Source organism: Macaca fascicularis, chromosome X (assembly GCF_037993035.2).
Source record: "Macaca fascicularis isolate 582-1 chromosome X, T2T-MFA8v1.1".
Classification (NCBI taxonomy): domain Eukaryota; kingdom Metazoa; phylum Chordata; class Mammalia; order Primates; family Cercopithecidae; genus Macaca; species Macaca fascicularis.
In genome coordinates this window covers 13,590,587-13,610,084 of record NC_088395.1, presented here as the reverse complement: position 1 = coordinate 13,610,084, position 19,498 = coordinate 13,590,587, and the positions used below count along the sequence as shown (strand labels likewise).

Below are 19,498 nucleotides of genomic sequence, written 5' to 3'. Positions count from 1 at the left end.
CTCTCGATTTGTCGAGACATTTTTGTGTGCAACTTAATGTCATTCTTAATGTCATTTTAAATTATTAGTGTGAATCTTACCAACCATCCTTCAATTGTGCAGTGCAAATTTTAGATGCAAGCATAAGACCATTTACCATGTATATGGGATCACTGACACACAATTTGTATTTTGTAGCTAGTACATATATGTATTTTATACTAACTAGAACAGTGGAAATGCTGCAAAAAGCTAACTCAAGTGTTTTTATTTTACTTATTGATATTAGCACATTCTCAACACTCCCTGCCTGTGGCTTGCTAGTAAGTAGGGAAGAACTGAAAGGAAAGGAACTCGGTTGCCCTATCTTTCCCTTTCCTTCTGGATTGTCATTGTCAGTGTAAGTGCTTGGCCAATACAGGGAAGTAACAGGAGTAAGGAAGGATATGGCCAGGTTCCTTGGTCATTCATGTCTCTTAGAACTCCAGTAACTTCTTTCTGCATTTGAAGCAAGTTGCGCTTAGAACAGAAAGTGTGACCTTTAGGACTGTTCACACCAGTGCTTACTTAGTCATAGACGGAACATGCTTACCTTTTAAGGACTTTGAGTCCTTGAACTCCCCATGCACTAGGGATTCACCAGAATTCTGGGCTCATGGTGCATCATGAATGTGGTATGCAAATGAGGTGGCAAGGAGCATGTAGCTCCTCTGCTCACATGCATGCAACATGGTCCCGTTGAAAACACAGGTTCGAAGATAAAATGATTAAGAATTTTAAGACAATGCCATCAGAGTATTAAACCAAGCTTCAGGCCCTTCTGAGGGCAAGGCTCTGTGCACATCACATGCCCATGAAGCTGACCCTGTTTGCGTGATTCTCTGACACGAAGAAAGAAATTCCACTGTGCTTTTAAAAAAAAATTCAGGGCACATTTAATTTGGACTTGAATACAGGTGTTAGCAATATCCTACAGATTCCAGAAAACAATTTAGTCCATTGTTGAAAGAGTACCCTTGAAGGCATGTCTTTTTTAATCCCATTACCTTATTCATCTCAGTTCCTGTTATTTATTTGCAGCTTAGTCAATCTCAGGCATCACATCCAAACTGGACCTCCTCAGGGAGGACCCTGGTACAATTTGTGGACAGAATACAGGGAGGTCTGGGGCAGGACCGGGTGGAGTGGGGAGTGCCCCTAGAAATCCAGGCCAGGTAAGGGCACAGAAATGAACCTTTCAGGGTCAGGGAAAGATCTAGAAGGACATGAAATCACCAGCTAATTCTTCCTCTCTCTACCTCTCCCTGGGACCTGTATGATGGTGGTGGGAGCATAAAGGACTTTGAAAATAGAAATAGCATTTGTAAGTGTCATGTAGGAGGCGTCGTGCTGAGGTGCTGCATGCAGTATTACACGATCCTAACAATAGCCTTATGGGGGAAGTTCTCTCATGAGTCCTTTTGGTAGACAATGAAGCTGAAACTCAGGAAGGTCACATGGTATCATAAGGCTGGTAAGCATTGGAGGGGGGCTGGCGGGGATGCTGAACAAGGATGCAGACGTGAGAGCCTTACTGAGTTGTGGAAGTGTGCGGCCCCATGTTTCATCAGAGTTTGAAGGGGAACTCCAGATTACTAGGTTTTGGGGAGATAGTTGCAAGTGATGGAAGAGCCATTCTGAGTGAAGCTTTGGTGGTGACCTGGAATCTCTGAGTTCAACAGTTGATGCTGCTGATCACCTAGTCACCTGGGCCCTTATTGAACTTTCGTTCCTGCCATCATGGCTGCCTGACTCTTGGTTTCCCGACTCTGGCATCCAATGGCCTGAGTCAAGGTTCAGCTCAGCTTCTGACCAGCTTCTTGACCACCTTGGCCAAGTGCATACAGCTCCCTTTGGTCTTCATTTCTTCATCCATGCAAGGGGGATGGTGATGCCCAACTCTCAATACTGTCATGAAGGCAAAAATGAAAGAACATAGGTTAAAATTATTGTAGTAGTGCTGGTGCCAAGGAGACCCTCAGCTCTGAGTGTTGGCTTTTGTCCATTCCTTCTGAGCTACTATCACATCTCATGTAGGTGCAGTGGGTCCTCTGGACACAGCGTTGAGCCCAGTCCATGGGTTCCTCATAGAGCCAGCACCTTGGCCTGTAGCAAATAAAAACAAACCACTTGAAAGGAATTGGACAAGTATCCCTGGTAGCTGGCACTCACAGTTTCTTTGTGTGATGACTTTGTGTATTAGTCATTTTCCTATTGCTTATAACAAGATACCTGAAATTGGGAAACTTACAAAGAAAAAAAAATATTTCTTACAGTTATGGAGGCTGAGAAGTACAAGGTCCAGGCGACTGCTTTCTTACTGATGGGGACAGTCCCAAGGCGGTACAGAGCATCACATGGCAAGGGGGCAGAGTGTGCTAGCTCAGGTCTTTCTTCCTCTTCTTACAAAACCACCAGTACCCTCCCATGATAATCCATTCATCCATTAACACCTTAATTCATTCATGATTAATAAATTAAGACCCAATCACTTAAAGGACTCACCTTTCAGTACTGCCACATTGGGGATTAAGTTTCCAACACATGAAATTTGGGGACACATTCAAGCCATAACAGTTGGTGATAGTTGCAGAGCACCATGTACAAAGATTAGAAAAATATAACCAACCCCTGTGTTTGTTGGATATTTTCTGTTGCTCAGATCAATGTGACATGAGCACTGTAGAGGGGGTGGATTTGAAGGGGTCTGGTTCCCCAAGAGGTATGTGGGCATCTGTGTGCCTGCTTGAGAAAGCACCTTTCCTGGCAGCCCGACAGGTAGAAACTCATTAATCCACACACTGACTCTATTTCAGGGAAAGATGACGTCAACTCCTGCATGTTGAGGGCAGGGAGTGGCTGAAACAGCATCAAGGCATGAAGGTTTCCCTGAGCCACCGAGTTCTCAGAAGGGTTCTTAAAGAAGTCATGTCATCTTTATCGCTACTTCTGCTGCACTTATCCCATAATTTTCCAACTTCTGTTGTGAGAATTTTTACAGCCCAAGTGTCCTGTGATTTAACCTTCAATTTGGTAATGTCTGTCTTCCTTTAGCAAAGCAGGCTGAAGGTGTTGAGATCCGCCTACCTTGGGAAGCCTTCCATGGTGGCACAGTATTGAAGGTTGGGCCTGATCCAAGTTGGCACAAGCCTTTGTCTCCAACCTGAGTGGGAGGAAGGTCAAGGCAGATGAGTGTCCTTTTAGTGCAGGGAACTGCCATCCATGGAGGCTTGCATTTATAACTGAGAGACAGCGGGGTGAGTTAGAATGCTAAGAAGGGGGAAATGGGCTGGGCGTGGTCACACCTGTAATGCCAGCTATTTGGGAGGCTGAGGCAGGCGGATGGCTTGAGCCCAGGAGTTTGAGGCTGCAGTGATCCATGATCACACCACTGCACCCCAGCCTGGGTGATAAAGTGAGACCTGGACTCTAAAAGGAAAAAAAAAAAAAAAAAAAAAGGAAGTAGGTAGATTTCACCAAGGAGGCTTTCAAAAGGAGATGGACTTTGGCCCGTGCCTTTTAGGAGGGGACTTGGAGCTGGGGAGATGGGGAGACAGTGCGATTGGGATTTTGGCAGATGATATAAGGCAAATCCTCAGCAGAGCACCCCAGGTTCCCCGAGCTTTGTGGTTGAGTTGAGGACTCTTTGGGTGAGAGAATAACCCAGCCCTGGTGGTTTCTGCTGAACCAAGAAGGAACTGCTCCAGAAACATGACCGGGATTCCAATAACGGCGGTTAAACAGCTAACAAAGAGGAGTCTGGAAGGCTGGCCCTTGTTCATGTTGGCTGGAACATGCTGGGTAGATGAGTTAATTGGGGGCCCTCACAGGGAATGCTCATTGTGCCACTCTTAATGAGGGAATCCAAGCACCCCACGGGATGTAATAATTAGGAAGCATGTTGTCAGTAGATCAGCTGTCTGTCTCCTGATGTATTCCTTGTGTACACAGGAAGAAGTAGCAGCTTTCCTTAAAAAATATAGGGTCTCTCTCTGTCACCCAGGCTGGAGTACAGTAGTGTGATCATTGCTCACTGCAGCCTCCAACTCCTGGGCTCATGCAATCTTCTCACGTCAGCCTTCTGAGTAACTGGACCTATAGGTATGCCCCACTGCACTTGGCTATCTTTATGTATGTATGTATGTATTTATTTATTTTAATAGATACTGGGTCTTGCTATGTTGCCCATAGGCTCAAGCAATTCTTCTGCCTTGACCTCCCAAAATGCTGGGATTACAGGCATAAGCCACACTGTACCCAGCCAGAAACTTTCTTAAAACCAGTTTAAAAACCCATCATTTGGTCCTCATTTCCCATTTTGGCTTTGTTTCGTTAGTGTGGCTCTGTCATGTTGGGGTCCATTCCCCTCAGGGTGGTGAGACATAAGGTAAGGGTATTCCTTGTCTCCTTCAGTCTACCTCCCTAGTGTCTCTGTGCCCCTGGAAACTCAGCCCCACTCAGGTCCCTGGGCAGTCTAGACTCAGGGCAATCCACCTACCTTACTAAGACCCAAGACCATCACACCTTCCATTTTGTCACCCATAAAACAGAGCTGATGCTTTCCTCTTCTTAGGGCTATGAGGTGAACTAAATCAAGACACAAATGTACCCTTCTCAATGCTGGACAGGTTGCCCTTTTAACCTCTCCATCCCTACCACCTCTTCTAAGATGAAATTCCTTAAATCTTGGAGTTGGATGACTTTTCCTTTTCCTTCTATTTTCTCTTCCTTACTTCCATTTCAGAAGGAGAAGCATCACATCCTGCCATCCACAGCTGGCCCTCTTCCTCTCCTGTGATCTCCATTCATCATCTGTCCATCTTCACCAGCATCTTTTGAAACCTCTCTTTCAGTGGCCATCACTGCCTTTTCAGCATAAGACATGTTTGGGACTCTCTTCCTGTGTTTTTCTCCCTAAGCTGCCTGCATCTTTCTCTGGCCTTCCCCTCACTACCAAATTTCTTTAGAAAGTGGGCTGCCCCTGCTTCCTCTTCTTCACTTTCCAGCCGAACTTCTGTAGCCCCCCTGTAAAGTGGTTTCCATTCCAGGTTTTGCACTGATGCTGGCAAGGACATCGGAATTTTCCATTTCAGTGGCCTTTGCCAAGTCCTCGCCTTCTGGTTGCCTTGACTGTGAGGACACCCCCTCCTTCTTAAAATTCGCTCCTCCTCTGTGACAGGGCCCTGTCCTGGAACTTTGTCAACATCTTCTGCATCCTTTGAGGGTGGTTCTCCCACTAGAGATCCCCTGAATTGGGAGGCATCTGAAAGGTTTTCTCCTCTGTACCTTCTGCCTTGGCATCCCACCCACTCCTGTGATGATAATAGGTTCCTCTCTGCTGATGATAACACTCAAGTCTTCATTTCCAAACTCTGCTCAGGCTGAGCAGCTGCACAGACACCACCCACATGGCTTCCAAACTTGATAGTCCTTCTCACTCTCCTTATCTGGTGTGGGTAGAATTGTGTCCCCAACCCCCCTCAAAAAATATGTTGAAGTCCTAACTCCTGCTACCTATGTGAATGTGGCCTTATTTGGAAGTAGGGTCTTTGTAGACATAATCGAGTTAAGATGAGGCCATACTCAATGAGGGTAGGCCCCAGTCCAATATGACTGGTGTACTTATAAGAAGAGACACAGACATAGACACACAGAGAGGACACTATGTGATGACGGAGGCCGAGATGGGAGTGATGCATCTGCAAGCCAAGGAACGTCAGGATTGCAGGCTATCACCAGAAGCTGAAAGGAGGATCTTCCCCTAGAGCATTCAGAGAAAACGTGGAAAACATGGCCCCACCCACACCTTGACTTTGGACTTCTCACCTCCAGAACTGTGAGAGAATAATTTCTGTTGTTTAAAGCCACCCACTTTGTGGTACTTTGTTCTGGCAGCCCCAGAAAACCAATACATCACCCGTTCTCTCCACTTCCCTATGGGACTCACTATCCTTTTAGGGATCCAAGCGGAAAGTCTCAGGATCAACCCTGAATCTCTCCCTCTTGCCTTAATGCGCGATTTTTCATTCCTGCCTCAGCTGAGTATGCAGTCCCCACCTCTTCCCTAATCAAGTATGGTCGCTCTGATTCTGCCCTCTTTGGTTTCCTATCTGTCCATCCAGCTGCCCTCTGGATAATTTTCCTAAAACAGGTCTGATTGTGTCACCATCATCGTAGCACACATTGTCTGTTTCCCTCCTGCCTCCAGCAGTCGGCTGCATATTGGAATTACCCGGGGAGATTTGAAAGCTCTCATGCCCACCACACAACCCCATCTGTCAAATCAGAATCTCTGGGGGTGATGTCCTGGCATCAATATTTTAAAAACTTCCCCTGTGATTCCAGTGCACAGCTAGGCCTGAGAACCATTTTCTGATAGAATATCACAATAGCCAGATGAAGCTTAGGGAAGAAAAGATAGCTCTAAGGCAATGGTTCTCAACTGGGGATGATTTTACCCTCCAGGAGACACTTGGCAGTGTTTAGAAACATTTTAGGTAATCAAAACAGGGGTGGTGCTCCTGGTATCTAGTGAGTAGAGGGCAGGGATGCTGTTACACATCCACAATGCCCAGGACAGCCTCACAATAATGATCCAGCCCGAAACATCACTAGTGCCAAGGTGGAGCAATCCTGATTTAAGAGCGAGGAGAAGAGCAGTAATGCCGACCTTGACTTTGGGACAGATAGATGCAGTAGACACCAGTGCTGAGGAGGCATATGCCACCTCATGACGCAGTACTGCCTGTGCTGTGCCCATTTGGCAGCCCAGTATGTTGAAACTTTTCATGCCACACCAGTTTCCATCATAGGAAGCCTCAGCCTGCTGGTGCCAAACTTTTATTCCTTGCTCTCCTTTTGAAAATGAGGTTCAGTGGAGGCCGGGTGCGGTGGCTTATGCCTGTAATCCCAGCACTTTGGGAGACTGAGGTGGGTGGATCACTTGAGGTCAGGAGTTCGAGACCAGCCTGGCCAACATGGCAAAACCCCTTCTCTACTAAAAATACAAAAAATAGCTGGGCATGGTGGCACACGCCTGTAGTCCCAGCTACTCGGGAGGCTATGGCAGGAGAATTGCTTGAACTCGAGAGGCAGAGGTTGCAGTGAGCCGAGATCACACCACTGCACTCCAGCCTGGGCAACGGATCAGGACTCTTTTTTTTTTTTTTTTTAAACAATCAGTGGAATGTTTTTGTCAGGAGACAGAGGGTCATTACAGCTCAAGTTGGCTTTTGCCAAACTCAACAATCACTGTTTTGGTGGCTCCTGAGGCTCCTAATGAGGACACTGACAGTTGTTAAATAAACAAGTGATTAAGTTGAGAAGAGATTGGCTAACAGAGGTTCCGTGTGTGCTCATTGTCATCGATGTTAGCCAGTTTCATGACAGTGACGTGCCTGGGCTCCACCTCTACCATTAAAGAGAAACACTGGCAATGATGGCTTATAGTTCCCGGAGCTTTACCGTTTATAAGTGTTTTCCTATATACCAACCAGTTTGATTTGTCTTTTCAACTCTTAGCTTTATGCAGTGTCATTTCCTATAAAGGAAAGTATAGCAAATATACAAGAGGTACTCAGAAAATACATGAAGAAAAAAACTAAAAAGAGTGAGGGATCAAAAGATATTTTTTTAAAAAACCCACATTGGATGAAAAATGAGAAATTTAATTCTGGTAATGCAGGACAAAGTCTTTGCCAAATTGATAAAGCTTTGGGAAAGTCTGATTATGGAAAGGACCCAAATCTAGACAATCACATTCTAAATCACATTTGGAAATTCCTGGCTCCATGCTATGTGTCCAGTTTCTGTGTTTTTAAATGTATGCAGCATTTTTAACATCACAGAATTATTAATATGTTGAATATTATTGCTGCTTTATGTAAAAAGTATCTTTTCTGTCTGTACTATTTAAGAATTCTTGCTGTATTTATCATTCTGTTTTCTCCAAGTAGAAAGAGGGCCCATGTATTTGCTACCAGAACACATCTTTGATTTTGTCATGGGGAGCAATGTGAAAATAGGAGTCACAAGGCCAGGCGTGGTGGCTCACGTCTGTAATGCCAGTACTTTGGGAGGCCAAGGTGGGCAGATCACCTGAGGTCCGGAGTTTGAGACCAGCCTGGCCAATATGGTGAAACCCCACCTCTACTAAAAATACACACACAAAAATTAGCTGGGCGAGGTGGCATATGCCTGTAGTCCCAGCTACTGGGGAGGTTGAAGCAGGAGAATCACTTGAACCTGGGAGGCAGAGGTTACAGTGAGCCAAGATTGCACCACTGTACTCCAGCCTGGGCAACAGAGCAAGACTCTGTCTCAAAAAAAGAAAAAAAAAATAGGAGTCACTTAACACAAAATTATTTTAAGCACAATATATTTACAATTTAGAAAAAAGAAAAATTGCTGTGTAATGGGGCTTGAAGAGAAAAAGAGAAATAAAATTTGTTCAGGGAGGTGTGAGCTTGTTCTGGTTATTGATTTCCTTTGAGGGGCAATGAGGAAGGATTATGCCAGGGTATTTCATGTTGCTTAAATGTTCCACGAAACACAAAATTGCAGAGGAATTAGTAGTTAGAATGTGGAAACATCCCTCCTTCTGATTAATGACTCCCCACTGAGGAGTCCTTCAAAAGTCAGAAGAAACCTAAAATATCATCCTAGAAAGTTGAAAGAAGTAGGCATTTGACAAAGTCTTTGCTAGCTATGTGACTAGGATAAGGATATGTCAGTAGACCATTATGCAACTTAATGAATTCTCGGTTAGCTGAACAGTCATAGTCATATTAGCATAAAATAGTGATTCGGGCCAGGCACGGTGGCTCATGCCTGTAATCCCAGCACTTTGGGAGGCTGAGGCAGGCGGATCACCTGAGGTCAGGAGCTCAAGACCGGCCTGACCAATATGGAGAAACCCCGTCTCTACTAAAAGTACAAAATTAGCTGGGGTGGTGGTGCATGCCTGTAGTCCCAGCTACTTGGGAGGCTGAGGCAGGAGAATCGCTTGAACCCGGGAGGTGGAGGTTGCGGTGAGCTGAGATCGCACCATTGCACTCCAGCCTGGGCAGCAAGATCAAAACTCTGTCTCAAAAAAGAAAAAAAAAAAAAAAGAATGGTGATCGATTTCTGGCCTATAATAGGTGCTTAATGAATCTTGGATGAATAAATGAATGAATGAACAAACAAATGAAAGAATGAACCAGCCAACTGACCAGGATAATGTCCATAGAGGTCTACATGGGATTCCCTCACCTTGGTCTTCTTGTATTCAACATTTCTATCAATGATTTGAATCCCAGACATATAAAGCATATTTACTATACTTCGAAACACAACAAATCTGGGAAGATCATTAATGTAATAGATCGCAGAAGAAAAATCCAATATGATCTTGCCAGGTTAAAAACAGGGCCAAGATGTACAGGCATCAGCCAAAACCCTGTGTATGAGTTTAACTTGTCAACTGGACCGTGGGAGCCTCCTATTTTGAGGGTGATTGTGAAAGAGACTGGGAAGTGTTGTATCCTTCCCCATCATTCAGCCTTCTCACAGAAGTTCCAAAGGCTATTTGGTGGTAAAAGCTCCTTTCTGGTTGCCAGTCCTTATCCTTTTTCCTCCTTTTATGGTATTTGACACTATGTTACATTGTTAACTTGATGCCCTTCACAGAACCTTTCTCTAATTTCATGATTCCACTTTAGTCTTATTTCCCTCGTTTTCTAATTTGTCCTTCTTAGTTTCTTTTACCCTCTTTTTAAAGTTTTTCCTTTACCTTTACATTTAAAAGGTAGTGTACCCTAAGCTCTAATCTTGGCATACTTGAAATCTGTATCTCCCTGGTTGTTTAACATTCATTTAAAATATATTTTGTTGAGGACCCACTATGTGCCCAGAAGTATTCCAAGAGCTGGTAATACAGTGGAGAATAAGACAACAATTTCTGCCTTTAAGGAACCTGTATTCTAGGAGGATGGGAAGTAATGAACAAATAAGTGAATAACAGTGTTGAGTCGTGGTTAAAGCTATGATGAAACTCAAATCCAGGTTAAGGGGACCAGGAATGTCAGGGCTGCTATTTTAGACAAGAGTCAGGGAGAGTCCTCTGAGAAGATGGCATTTGAGCAGAACTGGACTTATTGTACTCCCAAGGCTGCCTCCACACTGAAGACTCCAGATGCTGTTCTCTGGCCAGCCGCTCTCCTCTGGAGTCATATTCCTGAATGCCTCTTAGTCCCTGCAGGATGTCCTGAGAGCACCTTCAACCACACTTGCTAATCTCCCCTACCAAACTTCTTCCTTCTCTTTGGTTCCCCATATTGGTTCCCAGCATGACCATCTCCTCATTCACCCAAGCTAGAAACTCTAGCCTCCCCTTGAAATCCTCCTCCACCCCTACTCATACAGATCCAATCCAATGGTGTCTGGGCCCTCACTTTCTCCCCATGCCATAGTTCAGGTTCACACTGTCTCTTGCTTGTACTGTTTCAGGAGACTCCTGACTAGTTTGCTAGAGGAGACTCTAGTCTCATCATACTGCACCCACCCTGTCTTCCACATTACCAATAGAATGACCTTTGTAAAGCATGATCAGCTCTGCTCTTGAGCCTTCTATCTCTACCCACTCCAGGGCTAGCAAGGTGTTCAACCTACCTGGTTTCCAACCTACTGGCTTAGCCATTTCCCATCAGTCCCTCTGTCAGAAAAATCACTTCCTGACCCTTTGACAGTACCCTCTTTTTCCTCTCATATGCCCTTCAATTTTTCCTAGAACGCTTTCCCTTCCTCTTCCCTACCTTTCCCTTCCCTACCCTACCCAGCAGGTTTCTAAGCATTACTGCAGTAGCCAACTCAACTCTGCAAAGCTTTTTTCAAATTCTCTTCCCCCTCCACCCATTTTCTTTGTTGTGATACCATAGTGCTTGTAGCAGGCAGGAGCACCCTGTTTTAGAAGAGTTTTGTGTCCCATTAGCCATGGGTTACCTGGAGACAGGCACTGTCACTTGTGCATGTCTGTGCTGCTTGTAGATGTTGGCACTAGGGAGGTTATTTTGTGCATGTTTACGGAGCTGGCTGCAATTATACAGAAGACTTACAAACATGTAAGTCAAACCACGTGAAACTGCTGTTCTTGGTCAATATCAGCAATTTCATATGTTCATTCTAATACATCTGTTTTGTTCAGTATTTTGTATTCCTGTTTTGACTTTCAGAAGTGTTCTTACCTTCAACCAGACTGCCTTAGAGCATGGGGCTCAAAGAAATATTTTCAGCTCTGGAAGACATTTTCCATCCTACTCATTCTACATATAGAACTTTTCTGGCCAAAAATGGATGCATATCTCAGAAATGTAATAAACAATACTCTTTTCTCTCTTCCTCTTGACAATTGCTGTTCAAATGGTTTATTATAAACATTAGTGAGATCTTAAGGCTGTTATAAAGTGATATAATGGTAATTTCTAGAATTGTAATACCTTATCCTAGTGAAAAGAAAATAATGAAGTTGTGAATGGGCAAAAGTGATGAATTATTCATTTACATGTGGTTTTTCAGGGGGAAAGTAGATGCAGGTATCAACTGGAGGATGTGTGAATATTTTGTCTAATCGTTTTGATCTCGATATAGAACTAGAGTTCTTAAGAATGTCTTTAATATTCTGCCTTTTCACCAGCTTCACTATTAAAATAATATTCTTAAGCAACAGCCAAAAAATTATTAGACTCTGCCAGTTCTATAATCAAATGACTTCGCTGGACACTTTAAAAACCAATCACAGTGTCTTCTTTTGTGCTGAACTGAATTTTGTTTTGGTTTTAATTCTCATTTGAACTGCTGGGAGAACAAGCCTGTTACATACCAACAGTTGCCACCTTTCTATTTGAGTGGACCTAGTCTTTGCAAAAAATGTCTAAGACTGTCCTATCAGGACACACCATAGGGTTTTCCCATGGAAATAATTATATCACAAACGAATCTTTTTTCTAAAGTCTGTGGTTTTAGGCTGCCATACTTCTCAATTCCCTGACCAGGAGACAATAAAATTGGCTGGGGCCTTAATTTGAGGGAGTACGTATTTGATTATGGGCATGGTCTTCTAAGACAATGGGTAAAGGGAAAAAAGCAAGATGTAAAATTAAATGTTGAAACAAACTGAACTGGTTTTCAAAATCTTCTCGAGTGTAACACATCTAGAAGGTTTGAGGGATTATCTAAAGCCAAGGTATTAAAAGATCAGGTTGTTAGAAGATTTTGATTCAGTACCTTATACTTTTATTTTAAGGAGTTGAGCAAGAAACCATCAAAATTTAGGAGAGTGATTTTAGGAGAGGGTGGTCTCCAACTTGTCTTTATGTTTGCTTCCAAGGTAAGTGTTAAGCCCAACCAACTAGCAGACGATTCATGATCTGGGAATCCTATCAGTGGTCATCCCTGTATTTGACTTGAGTCTCTCTAATTTTTTATAGGGACAGTGAAGGTCAATTGGTCAGCCAAATGCATAAAAAATGGTGCAGAAATTAGTGATGCTTGGAAACATATGGCTCATAATCATGATAAAGGCTTATATGTTGGTATGGATTGAGAATGTCGGCCTCATGGTATCTGGGTATGTAAGAAGGAAAATCATTGGTGTACTAGCCTTGATGTTGAATATTTAGAGAGCTCTTGAAAACACTCCTTTGATTTGGAGTGAGGAATTCTAATGAGTAAAACTCCATATAGAAATAACCATATCCAATTAAAAAACTATTTTGATTTTCATTCCAAGAAACTACCAAAATGTCAGCTAGATATACTTGTGAACATGTTATGCTTATTTTTAAATAAGGAAGGGTGCATTTTTACAAATTAGGCTTGAGTTTCTCTTACTATCATATATATTAACTATAGACAAGGGAGTGGGTTCTAATACCAAATTGCTACATTGCTGTCGTTAAATCCATGTTTGAGTTTTCTTCCCTCTAATGTATTTTTCTCCCCTCTTTAATTTATATTTTTAAAAGCAATGTACTTACCTAGAAATTGCATGAAAGACAAATATTTAAGAAAGTAAATAGAGACTGTGGGCACGTCCTTTGAACATGCTTTGCCAGGGTCGAGGGGTAACTGAAATAAACTGATACATCATAAAGGGGTCACACAGGAAAGAAAGTGTCATGCCTATGCAAAGACATGCAGTCTCCTTAGAGACAACATATATTGCTGTCGACCAACAAAGTCACGTGGTGGGAGGGGGCTCTTTTCTTTCTCCTTCACATCCCCTCCTCTGATGTCACCAATCTATTTTTTCCTGGGAGAATTAATTAGCATTCATTGGGTGTACTTGGCTAGAAGAAACGAGGTGGGGAGAAAGAGAGAGAGAGCTCGAGATTGAGATCTTAAGAAAGAGAGCAAGGAGGAAGAGCCCAGTGAGCCCAGTGGGGAGCAGGTCCTTCCCCGCCCCACAACCTCGCCCCCACACCCCGCCAAGCCGCATTGAGACTGTAGGCACTGCCGGGCGCCGAAAGGCTGTTTTCTAACTGGGATCCTCGGTGACGTATGGCTGCCTGCCCCTTGGCAGCTGTCTTTATGGACCAGTAGGCAGAGCGAAATTGACGCTGACAAGACTTTTGCATCTTGGAAGGGACTGTAATCTACTGTAGTGAAGAACAGAGCTTCTCAATCAGACGGGCGTAAATAAGAGACGGAGGGGAGTCCAAAAGAAAAGGAAGAGGAGGAAAAACAAGTGTGTGTTGGGGGGAACAGGGGGAAAAGCATTTTTGGTGGATGGTATGAAGCCAGCCATGGAAACTGCAGCCGAGGAAAATACTGAACAAAGCCAAGAGAGAAAAGGTACCCAGCGCTCTGACAATAGCCTGTTTAAAGCTTTTCACTGGGGGGTGCTTAAAAAGGGTTAGCCCGGTTTTGTCTCTCTTTTAAAATGGCTCTGAGACAATCCCTATGGCATGGTCTTGCTTTCAGGGTTGATTTTTTTTCCTGTGGGCTGATGCTAAATTAATAGAGCAGCCTTTCTTCAATCCATTCCTGTTCCAAACCTTTCTACCGACGTGATATTTCATAGAGGGATGTCTGTAGTTTGTCACCTTGGGCAGATGCATTGGGGAAACTGTCTTTTTTTTATTAATATAATTAATCATAACTTAAGTCCTGTGTCCTGCATGTTATATTCCAGGAACATGGAATGTGTAGTTTTCTGCTAATGCTGAGGAGGAACTGGAGGGGCATGCATGTTAATTCTGCTTTGGTTCCGCTAATGCTGTAGTGATTTGGGCATTCTCTGATTTTCTTATTCTAATATGATTGCTCTTTCTTGTATCAGGCCCTGACTACGACATGTAATAATCATTTTCAGTTGGAGCTTCAGAGAGGGGACATCAGCTCTGTCACCCAGTGCTGATGGAAAGGCAGGGCGGGGGATCTTCTGCTAATTATGACTTGGAGATTGGGGGGAAGAAAATTGATAAAGGTCCTATTTCTTAAAGGGAATCTTAGAACGTACCACAATTTTCATACAGAATGGCTTTTTGGAGGAATAAAGTGTTTTTGCAGTAAGAAAATGGCAGAAAGTAGAAACTAAAATTAATCTGTTTTTTCTGAATAATGACTGATTTCAAGTTTGATGTCCCATAGAATCAGCTCAGCCACTGTTAGGTTAATAGATCTCACTGCATTGTAAATTAACCTATCTCCCTCACTCAAAGTCATAGACTGTCATAAATGCACAAAAACATATTCTATAACTGCAGTGGCTCTAATATAAAAAGCCATCATGCTAAGGTTATTTCTCATAGCCCTTGTGTCCACTGATAGTCACTAAAGAGTAATTCTCCAGTATGGGGACAAAACTTCGTTTTATCTATAAAGATATAGGCATATGAAATTACTGATAGTCAACCATTTTAAACCTACAAAAATGGCAATTACATGTACTTCAGCTTCACGGTATGCTGGGGTAAAGTTTGCTCATTTTTATGTAAAATTTCATTGGTACACAATATTTTATCCTAAACAGAGCAATTTTACTTTTTAAATTAATTTTTTAGGTATGACACAATACACATAACATTTACCATTTTAAGTATACAATTCAGTGGCATTAAGTACATAGCACCTTAATTTTAAAATTGTTTGTTTACTTCAATCCTTGTATCAAACCTACACCTCCCCACCAAAAACCCAGCCTGTATTTTCTTGTGTGTCTTTCAAAAAAGAAAAATTTCATCAATGACCAAATAGCTATAAGAGAAACTCTTGGGAATATTTATCAAGATGAAGAGGTGAGATCAAAGTTTAAAAATTCATTTCCATGATGACTAGAGACTAAGTTGATTGCATGTTGTCGGGGTATGATAATGTAATAGCATTGTCCCAAGGAAGCCTATCACAGTTTATAGTCTTCCATAATTTTATCCTAAAATGATGATTTTACTTAGTACATACTTTTAATTTTTATTAATGCGGTATTCGACCATGGCAGACAAAACTGTTTTGGTCTTTGCAAAAAAATCCCTTTTTTAAATTTCTCTCTGAAAGGAAGCAAAGGTCATATAACCAATATAAAATCATTACTACACAACTGTGTATCTTATAACTTAGTCTTATGGACTGCTATTATTTTATGTCAATTAAATCTTATTTAATATCAGATCTACAGGTTGCTACTACATCCCTGACGACCTGTATATGAAAAGTCATTAGTTGTGATTTTAGAGACAAAATTAGAAGCAAAAAATAATTTCTGAAGGAACTTTAAAAATTACTTAAATGTATAAACACTAGCTGCTTGTTAAATAATTCAAAAATATCACACTACCAGAAGCTAGTGTGACATGTACGGTACATGCTTGAATAAGAATACGAGCCAGGGAATTTGTTTTTCCTGATCTACAGCAAGAGGGGTTTTGATTGTTATATGACCCGCCATAATTGTTAATCTGGAGGGTGGCTTATCTAATCTGCATTTAGATGAACAAGTTCATATGCTGGCTACACAAAATCAAAGCCCACAGAAGACACTTTGTAGTTTCCCAATTTGCTCACCCATCATCATTAAGGTACACATAGGATAAAATGATAGCCACAAATGTTTCTGTGTGATTGTCACATCAGTCTTCCTTCAGATTTAATTTTAAGTTTATTAAAAAATTCTTTTTCCGTTGAAATTAACTTGACATAATTATTTATAGAATGTGTTATATAATTCTTGAGCTGGTGGATCTGTTTTTTGTGTTTTTCTTTGAAGCCTTTCAGCAAAGGATTTTATTCATTAAATTTAATCCTGTAAATTTTATCACTTTACGTAGAGTTTTTAAGGCACACATATATATTTTTTCCTGTGTTTCTCCTCTCCCATCTGTTTTCAATGGTTGGTAATGGAGCGATGCCTCTCTCTTAATTTGGGGTATTATTGCCCAATGGCTAATACCCAATAGCATGTGAATTAATATCTTTGGATAATTATTGCAGTGTCTGTTAAGAATGTAAATTAAACTTAGCTTTATGAATTGACCTTGCTTTTCTAGTTGGGATCTTTCCTGCGAGTTTCAGCAGGACAATACAACCCAGCTATTATGATTCACTAACTCCTACAAAGAAGGCTCTTTCCTTAAACTAAATCAGAATGACTTTGTTTCTACTTTAGACAAAATTAATCCATGTCCTTAGAAAAGGAGAGCATTTGTGTTTTTTCAGTCTCAAAGTTTTTATCACAGAATGCTACCAGATACCAAAATTCACAAGAAGTATTTAGTAGATATTTAGGGATTTTTAAGGAAAACAAGCAGATTTTCTTAGATGGATGTAAGAAATGCCAAATTATTACAAATGACAGTTTTTAAATTGAAAACATTAAAGTGTGAAGATTGAGTAAGTAGATTCACTGACATGGAATAAGCAAAGGAAATGAATAAGACAGAATCAAAAGAAATAGATCATGAACCCAATAATAAAAAGATAGAGAGTAGGTTTCCATTGATTTCAGTGGAGTATTACTTGATGTCATTTCATTTGTGAAAATAAATGCGTCTGAAATTGCTGAGAGTGGGTAATCACTGAGTAGAAAAACAATTGAATCATAACAACTTTGTATGCTCTATTATGGGGGAAAATATATCTGTTATGAAAATTATTTTCATTACATGTAGGTAATTGAATTCTACTGAAACAATTATAGTAAGGCTAGTTAACTTCCTATGAATCATTGCTGAAATAAATTACAGGCATCGAATTAAATTCCTAACCACACAGGAAGAAAAATATAGTGAATGGGAAACAATGTGTAATTTAAAATAAATTACAGGATATAGTCAAAGTAAGAAATGAATTTAAATTATTGACTTCCTTAAAAAATTAACACATCCATTTTAATCTTTTTGATCAAATAGATACAATTTCTTATGTGTTTTTTTAAATTTAGCAAAATATATGTGCTTTTGGCTCTCATTTTTCATTTAGGAAGAAAAGCACTCCTCTAGAATATACAACTTGTGTGATTAAAAACCCAAAGGGATGCATAGCACACGTTACACTATTCCTGATAATCTGCAAATTATTGCATTTTGAAATTTGTATTGACATTTTCTAACTTGGCTATATAAATATGGTACAGAGGAAGTTTTAGATGCAGTTATTATCTGTAAGAATTTGCCAAGGTGGACATCTGAAGAGTTGGTGTCTGGGGAATAGGCTGTAGAGAAAAGTGGCTGGCCAGATGGTGCGGAACATATGTGGTAGGTATGATACAGCTTCCTTTGACTTTTTTTTTTTTTTTAAAGAACATTTAAATGTGGAAAAGATCTCAACGAGCCATTTGGTACATCTTCTACTTTTACATTATTAATTCCATTAGAATATTTTTCAAGACTTGGCCTCGCTATTTCATTAGAAAAAGAATTCTGGGCCATTTCTGGAAATTTAGATTTTCCTTCCCTGAAATTGAGTGTAAACCCTGAATTAAGATTATTATGATTTTCAAGATCACATTTCTCTGTTACTTTGGAAGTACAGGGTCAAAGTAGACTAAATGATCTTAATAGAGTGACTTAGTCTTGATGTATCTGAGAACATTCTAAATAACCAGTGTCCCCATGAGTTAAACTTCCCCTCTCTGTGACTGTGATGGATTGGATTGTTAAAAAGACACTCTTGCTTTTTTCTCCTTTGGACCAAATGTACATACATGGGAGATAGTTGACCGGGAGTAGGGATAGCCATGGAATGCAGGAAGAACGTGACCACACCAACTGTTTTTAAGCGAAGGAGGTTACAATCCCAGTTTCACAAATGTGCTTTGTTGTTCATTCATTTATTCATTTAATGGTGTTCTCGGCCGGGCTCGGTGGCTCACGCCTATAATCCCAGCAGTTTGGGAGGCCGAGGCGGGTGGATCACGAGGTCAAGAGATCGAGACCATCCTGGCTAACATGGTGAAACCCTGTCTCTACTAAAAATACAAAAACAAAATTAGCTGGGTGTGGTGGCGGGTGTCTGTAGTCCCAGCTACTCTGGAGGCTGAGGCAGGAGAATGGCGTGAACCCGGGAGGCGGAGGTTGCAATGATCCGAGATAGCACCACTGCGCTCCAGCCTGGGCGACAGAGCAAGACTCTGTCTCAAAACAAACAAACAAACAAAAAACAAACAAAAAAGGTGTTCTCCTTTGAAATGTTATTCTTCCTCTGTCCCTTCAGCTCACGTTACAGGAGTACAGGGGTGCTTAGGGACGATTAGAGGTAGTATAATCTTGGTTTTAATAATGATTTTGCTGATTGGTGGCAGATTAAATAGCAGACAAAATGCCATAAAGGAGAATTTTGATCCTTAGCCAGCTGAGTGATATTTCTCGTCAAAGAGTACATAAGAGAAAATATAGTAATTTCCTATTTGATAGGCTGATTTTATTAATTGCATTAACTGCTTTATGTAGCTAAGTCTTACTATGCTGTATTTAAAATCAACGGTCAACACACTTTTTCTGTAAAGGTCAGATAGTAAATATTTTAGGTGCTGCAGACCACTCAGTGTCTGTTGTAGCTGTTCAAATCTGCCACTGTAGCATGAAAGCAGCCCTAGATAGTATGTAAACAAATGGGTGCAACTGTGGTCCAATAAAATCTTATAAATGAAAGCAGATGGCTATAATTTACCAATCTTTACTATATTTATAGCATTGTTATGGCATTCCTTAATATTTTAAATAATAGCTAAAAATGAAGGATAACAAATATAGCTTTGAAAGACCTTGCTCAGTGAATATGGTCTTTCTTGGAAGCTCAGTGTTTGTCACTTAGTTGCTTCCAGTGATAATTTCCTAGGTGCTAAGAAGCATGACAGTCTGAAGTTCGTTCGTTCAGCCTTGTCACTAAATTACATTAAATAAGTAAATGGGGAAAAATGAACAAGGCATTGTTTTGCTTTCCTTTTTGCAATTTCCCCTTGTTTCATGCCCACCTTTGGCAATGACCACTCACAGCTGTGTGTGTCTTC

General features: G+C 41.3%; 1 protein-coding gene across 12 annotated transcripts in view; it reads left to right on the top strand.

The window, feature by feature from the left end:
* Positions 1-19,498, top strand: part of GPM6B (glycoprotein M6B) — a 170,431-nt gene that overhangs the window by 109,620 nt on the left and 41,313 nt on the right. For 6 of the 12 annotated variants that reach the window (XR_012430390.1, XR_006695561.3, XM_005592998.5 and 3 more), the window contains exon 1: positions 13,433-13,848. The exons of the other annotated variants lie outside the window; for them this stretch is intronic. Coding sequence is in view for 4 of the 6 variants with exons in the window: in XM_005592998.5 (XP_005593055.1) it covers positions 13,788-13,848 (61 nt within the window). In the remaining 2 variants the exon portion in view is untranslated. Of the gene's footprint in view, positions 1-13,432; positions 13,849-19,498 lie in introns of those variants that run through there. 12 annotated transcript variants of the gene reach the window in all.